At 37.7% G+C, this 7,685-nt stretch overlaps 1 protein-coding gene across 1 annotated transcript in view; it reads right to left on the minus strand.

Moving 5' to 3' along the window:
- Nucleotides 1-2,102: 2,102 nt before the first annotated feature.
- The window catches only part of st8sia3 (ST8 alpha-N-acetyl-neuraminide alpha-2,8-sialyltransferase 3), a 21,534-nt gene continuing 15,951 nt past the window's right edge, over nt 2,103-7,685 (minus strand). Inside the window, exon 4 of the mRNA XM_038971302.1 lies at nt 2,103-2,396. Coding sequence (XP_038827230.1) covers nt 2,114-2,396 — 283 coding nt within the window. The 3' untranslated portion in view covers nt 2,103-2,113. The remainder of the gene's footprint in view (nt 2,397-7,685) is intronic.

The raw sequence follows: 7,685 nt of genomic DNA on the forward strand, positions 1-7,685 counted from the left end.
AAGACCCCATCTACAATCCATCTCAAAACAGAAGACCCCATCTACAATCCATCTCAAAACAGAAGACCCCATCTACAATCCATCTCAAAACAGAAGACCCCATCTACAATCCATCTCAAAACAGAAGACGCCATCTACAATCCATCTCAAAACAGAAGACCCCATCTACAATCCATCTCAAAACAGAAGACCCCATCTACAATCCATCTCAAAACAGAAGACCCCATCTACAATCCATCTCAAAACAGAAGACCCCATCTACAATCCATCTCAAAACAGAAGACCCCATCTACAATCCATCTCAAAACAGAAGACCCCATCTACAATCCATCTCAAAACAGAAGACCCCATCTACAATCCATCTCAAAACAGAAGACCCCATCTACAATCCTTCTGAAAACAGAAGACGCCATCTACAATCCATCTCAAAACAGAAGACCCCATCTACAATCCTTCTGAAAACAGAAGACCCCATCTACAATCCATCTCAAAACAGAAGACCCCATTCCCAATCCTTCCCACCAAGACACTACATACACAGAGCCCTGGAATGAGCATGGATACAGATATAAATCCCATCACAGACCCGTTGACTTGAATGGGAATCCCCTTTGTAGAAGTTCTATTTCAGGATAGATATCTGGGAAGTTCTTTTTCAGGATAGATATCTGGGAAGTTCTATGTCAGGATAGATATCTGGGAAGTTATATTTCAGGATAGATATCTGTGTAGTTATATTTCAGGATAGATATCTGGGAAGTTCTATTTCAGGATAGATATCTGTGTAGTTCTATTTCAGGATAGATATCCAGAATAATAATAAAAACAGAATAATCCCCATAACCATTTTGTATAAATATAACCAGCTGGCCCCTGCACACGTATAACATAAATACAGGAATTTCTGTTGTTTCTATTTCTGTTGTTTCTATTGTGCCATAAGTTAACCATAGCTCTGATAAAGAATGATGAGCTCAGGTTATAAAGACATAGGCTGATATTACTGTCTTGTAGTTTATCTGCTGTAGTTAATCTGTATCAAAGCGTAGCACTAGCAGGCAGCAACATGGCAGCATGGGCAGCCATCTTGGGCAGCCATCTTGGATCAGATAGCACAGGGGCTAGTGCCTATTGCTCTCACGCACTCATCGCAGCGGGCAAAAGTGGTTGCAATGACATCACAATGACATATTTTATGACGTCATGGTCAGGTCGTACACTTCGGGAAAAAAAGGTGTTATCTAGAACCAAAAGGGTTCTTCAGCAGTCGCCATAGGAAAACTCAAATCAAACTTTATTTGTCACATGCGCCAAATACAACAGGTTGTAGACCTTACCGTGAAATACTTACTTAAAAACCCTTTTTTTGGGGTTGCAGGTAGAACCCAGGTACCTGGAACCAAAAAGGGTTATCCTACTGGGACAGCCGAAGAACCCTTTTGGAACCCTTTTTTCCCCTAATCAACGGGAAAATAAGGCTATCTAACCAGACAACAACCCAAAATATTTATTGATGTTGTCATGAAACAGACGTTACCTTTACACTTGGTTGTACAGTAACAGACACCAGTCGGTTGTAATCTGGTTATATAGCACCTTCCTAACCAGAAAACCAATTTACAATCAGAAAACCTTTAGTCTGATCTAGTCCATGCTAGTCTGGTCCGGTCTGGTTCGGTCCAGTCCAGTCAGGTCCAGGTCGGTCCGGTCTGGTTCGGTCCAGTCTGGTCCGGTCTGGTTCGGTCCAGTCCAGGTCGGTCTGGTCCGGTCTGGTTCGGTCCAGTCTGGTCCGGTCTGGTTCAGTCCAGTCTGGTCCGGTCTGGTTCGGTCCAGTCCAGTCAGGTCCAGGTCGGTCCGGTCTGGTTTGGTCCAGTCTGGTCCGGTCTGGTTCGGTCCAGTCCAGGTCGGTTTGGTCCGGTCTGGTTCGGTCCAGTCCAGTCAGGTCGGTCCGGTCCAGTCTGGTTCGGTCCAGTCCAGTCAGGTCGGTCCGGTCCAGTCTGGTTCGGTCCAGTCCAGTCAGGTCCAGTCCAGTCAGGTCCAGGACGGTCTGGTACAGGACGGTCCGGTCCAGTCCAGTCCAGGTCCAGTCTGGTTCGGTCCAGTCCAGTCAAGTCTAGGCACAATGTGAGAGCGTTAGTTTGATAAGTCCCTCTGTGTGCATCCTATAGAGCAGTTTGAACTCTGCTGGCAGCTGGTGGGACTCCTGCCACTTGGTGGTGAACTTGGTACCCTTCTTGTCGTAATAGTGATAGGGCAGCTCCTTGCCCGTGTTGGGGTCCCAGCCAAAGGGCCAGAAGCCGTACAGGTGGATCTCCTCACACATGGACGAGGCCAGAGTGTACATAAGGATCCCTGTGCTCAGACGCTTCGGTGACAGCTGCTTGGTCTTCCAGTATCTGCAGCACAGACCAACAGAACAGACAGGGTTAGAATGGATACTGGATGGTTACTGTTAGAATGGATACTGTTAGAATGGATACTGTTAGAATGGATACTGTTAGAATGGATACTGTTAGAATGGTTACTGTTAGAATGGATACTGTTAGAATGGATACTGTTAGAATGGATACTGTTAGAATGGATACTGTTAGAATGGATACTGTTAGAATGGTTACTGTTAGAATGGATACTGTTAGAATGGATACTGTTAGAATGGTTACTATTGGAATGGTTACTATTAGAATAGATACTGTTAGAATGGTTACTGTTAGAATGGATACTGTTAGAATGGATACTGTTAGAATGGTTACTATTGGAATGGTTACTATTAGAATAGATACTGTTAGAATGGTTACTGTTAGAATGGATACTGTTAGAATGGTTACTGTTAGAATGGATACTGTTAGAATGGATACTGTTAGAATGGATACTGTTAGAATGGATACTGTTAGAATGGATACTGCTAGAATGGATACTGTTAGAATGGTTACTGTAGTAATGGATACTGTTAGAATGGATACTGTTAGAATGGATACTGTTAGAATGGATACTGTTAGAATGGTTACTGTTAGAATGGTTACTGTAGTAATGGATACTGTTAGAATGGTTACTGTTAGAATGGTTACTGTTAGTAATGGTTACTGTAGTAATGGATACTGTTAGAATGGATACTGTTAGAATGGATACTATTAGAATGGATACTGTTAGAATGGATACTGTTAGAATAGATACTGTTAGAATGGATACTGTTAGAATGGTTACTATAAGAATAGATACTGTTAGAATGGATACTGTTAGAATAGATACTGTTAGAATGGATACTGTTAGAATGGATACTGTTAGAATGATTACTGTTAGAATGGATACTGTTAGAATGGATACTGTTAGAATGGTTACTATTGGAATGGTTACTGTTAGAATGGATACTGTTAGAATGGATACTGTTAGAATGGTTACTGTTAGAATGGTTACTGTAGTAATGGTTACTGTAGTAATGGATACTGTTAGAATGGATACTGTTAGAATGGTTACTGTTAGAATGGTTACTGGAGTAATGGATACTGTTAGAATGGATACTGTTAGAATGGATACTGTTAGAATGGATACTGTTAGAATGGATACTGTTAGAATGGTTACTGTTAGAATGGATACTGTTAGAATGGTTACTGTTAGAATGGTTACTGTTAGAATGGTTACTGTTAGAATGGATACTGCTAGAATGGATACGGTTAGAATGGATACGGTTAGAATGGATACTGTTAGAATGGATACTGTTAGAATGGTTACTGTTAGAATGGTTACTGTTAGAATGGATACTGTTAGAATGGATACTGTTAGAATGGTTACTGTTAGAATGGATACTGTTAGAATGGATACTGTTAGAATGGATACTGTTAGAATGGATACTGTTAGAATGGATACTGTTAGAATGGTTACTGTTAGAATGGATACTGTTAGAATGGATACTGTTAGAATGGATACTGTTAGAATGGTTACTGTAGTAATGGATACTGTTAGAATGGATACTGTTAGAATGGATACTGTTAGAATGGATACTGTTAGAATGGATACTGTTAGAATGGATACTGTTAGAATGGATACTATTGGAATGATTACTGTTAGAATGGATACTGTTAGAATGGATACGGTTAGAATGGATACTGCTAGAATGGATACTGTTAGAATGGATACTGTTAGAATGGATATGGTTAGAATGGATACGGTTAGAATGGATACTGTTGGAATGGATACTGTTAGAATGGATACTGTTAGAATGGATACTGTTAGAATGGATACTGTTAGAATGGATACTGTTAGAATGGAAACTGTTAGAATGGTTACTGTTAGAATGGATACTGTTAGAATGGATACTGTTAGAATGGATACTGTTAGAATGGATACTGTTAGAATGGATACTGTTAGAATGGATACTGTTAGAATGGATACTGTTAGAATGGTTACTGTTAGAATGGTTACTGTTAGAATGGTTACTGTTAGATGGATACTGTTAGAATGGATACTGTTAGAATGGTTACTGTTAGAATGGATACTGTTAGAATGGATACTGTTAGAATGGATACTGTTAGAATGGATACTGTTAGAATGGATACTGTTAGAATGGATACTGTTAGAATGGTTACTGTTAGAATGGTTACTGTTAGAATGGATACTGTTAGAATGGATACTGTTAGAATGGATACTGTTAGAATGGATACTGTTAGAATGGATACTGTTAGAATGGATACTGTTAGAATGGTTACTGTTAGAATGGATACTGTTAGAATGGATACTGTTAGAATGGATACTGTTAGAATGGTTACTATTGGAATGGTTACTATTAGAATAGATACTGTTAGAATGGTTACTGTTAGAATGGTTACTGTTAGAATGGATACTGTTAGAATGGTTACTGTTAGAATGGATACTGTTAGAATGGATACTGTTAGAATGGATACTGTTAGAATGGATACTGTTAGAATAGATACTGTTAGAATGGATACTGTTAGAATGGATACTGTTAGAATGGATACTGTTAGAATGGATACTGTTAGAATGGATATGGTTAGAATGGATACTGTTAGAATGGATACTGTTGGAATGGATACTGTTAGAATGGATACTGTTAGAATGGATACTGTTAGAATGGATACTGTTAGAATGGATACTGTTAGAATGGATACTGTTAGAATGGTTACTGTTAGAATGGATACTGTTAGAATGGTTACTGTTAGAATGGTTACTGTTAGAATGGATACTGCTAGAATGGATACGGTTAGAATGGTTACTGTTAGAATGGTTACTGTTAGAATGGATACTGCTAGAATGGATACTGCTAGAATGGATACGGTTAGAATGGATACTGTTAGAATGGATACTGTTAGAATGGATACTGTTAGAATGGATACTGTTAGAATGGATACTGTTAGAATGGATACGGTTAGAATGGATACTGTTAGAATGGATACTGTTAGAATGGTTACTGTTAGAATGGATACTGTTAGAATGGTTACTGTTAGAATGGATACTGTAGTAATGGTTACTGTTAGAATGGATACTGTTAGAATGGATACTGTTAGAATGGATACTGTTAGAATGGATACTGTTAGAATGGATACTGTTAGAATGGTTACTGGAGTAATGGATACTGTTAGAATGGATACTGTTAGAATGGTTACTGGAGTAATGGATACTGTTAGAATGGATACTGTTAGAATGGATACTGTTAGAATGGATACTGTTGGAATGATTACTGTTAGAATGGATATGGTTAGAATGGATACGGTTAGAATGGATACTGCTAGAATGGATACTGTTAGAATGGATACTGTTAGAATGGATACTGTTAGAATGGATACTGTTAGAATGGATACTGTTAGAATGGATACTGTTAGAATGGATACTGTTAGAATGGATACTGTAGTAATGGTTACTGTTAGAATGGATACTGTTAGAATGGATACTGTAGTAATGGTTACTGTTAGAATGGATACTGTTAGAATGGATACTGTTAGAATGGTTACTGGAGTAATGGATACTGTTAGAATGGATACTGTTAGAATGGATACTGTTAGAATGGATACTGTTGGAATGATTACTGTTAGAATGGATACTGTTAGAATGGATACGGTTAGAATGGATACTGCTAGAATGGATACTGTTAGAATGGATACTGTTAGAATGGATATGGTTAGAATGGATACTGTTAGAATGGATACTGTTAGAATGGATACTGTTAGAATGGTTACTGTTAGAATGGATACCGTTAGAATGGTTACTGTTAGAATGGTTACTGTTAGAATGGATACTGTTAGAATGGTTACTGTTAGAATGGATACTGTTAGAATGGATACTGTTAGAATGGATACTGTTAGAATGGATACTGTTAGAATGGATACTGTTAGAATGGATACTGTTAGAATGGATACTGTTAGAATGGATACTGTAGTAATGGTTACTGTTAGAATGGATACTGTTAGAATGGATACTGTAGTAATGGTTACTGTTAGAATGGATACTGTTAGAATGGATACTGTTAGAATGGTTACTGGAGTAATGGATACTGTTAGAATGGATACTGTTAGAATGGATACTGTTAGAATGGATACTGTTGGAATGATTACTGTTAGAATGGATACTGTTAGAATGGATACGGTTAGAATGGATACTGCTAGAATGGATACTGTTAGAATGGATACTGTTAGAATGGATATGGTTAGAATGGATACTGTTAGAATGGATACTGTTAGAATGGATACTGTTAGAATGGTTACTGTTAGAATGGATACCGTTAGAATGGTTACTGTTAGAATGGTTACTGTTAGAATGGATACTGTTAGAATGGTTACTGTTAGAATGGATACTGTTAGAATGGATACTGTTAGAATGGATACTGTTAGAATGGTTACTGTTAGAATGGTTACTGTAGTAATGGATACTGTTAGAATGGATACTGTTAGAATGGTTACTGTAGTAATGGATACTGTTAGAATGGATACTGTTAGAATGGATACTGTTGGAATGGTTACTGTTAGAATGGTTACTGTTAGAATGGATACTGTTAGAATGGATACTGTTAGAATGGATACTGTTAGAATGGATACTGTTAGAATGGTTACTGTTAGAATGGATACTGTTAGAATGGTTACTGTTAGAATGGATACTGTTAGAATGGTTACTGTTAGAATGGATACTATTAGAATGGATACTGTTAGAATGGTTACTGTTAGAATGGATACTGTTAGAATGGATACTGTTAGAATGGATACTGTTAGAATGGTTACTGTTAGAATGGATACTGTTAGAATGGATACTGTTAGAATGGATACTGTTAGAATGGTTACTATTAGAATGGATACTGTTAGAATAGATACTGTTAGAATGGATACTGTTAGAATGGATACTGTTAGAATGGATACTGTTAGAATGGATACTGTTAGAATGGATACTGTTAGAATGGTTACTGTTAGAATGGATACTGTTAGAATGGATACTGTTAGAATGGATACTGTTAGAATGGATACTGTTAGAATGGTTACTGTTAGAATGGTTACTGTTAGAATGGATACTGTTAGAATGGATACTGTTAGAATGGATACTGTTAGAATGGATACTGTTAGAATGGATACTGTTAGAATGGATACTGTAGTAATGGATACTGTTAGAATGGATACGGTTAGAATGGATACTGTTAGAATGGATACTGTTAGAATGGATACTGTTAGAATGGATACTGTTAGAATGGTTAC

This window comes from Salvelinus namaycush, chromosome 31 (genome assembly GCF_016432855.1).
Source record: "Salvelinus namaycush isolate Seneca chromosome 31, SaNama_1.0, whole genome shotgun sequence".
Taxonomy (NCBI): domain Eukaryota; kingdom Metazoa; phylum Chordata; class Actinopteri; order Salmoniformes; family Salmonidae; genus Salvelinus; species Salvelinus namaycush.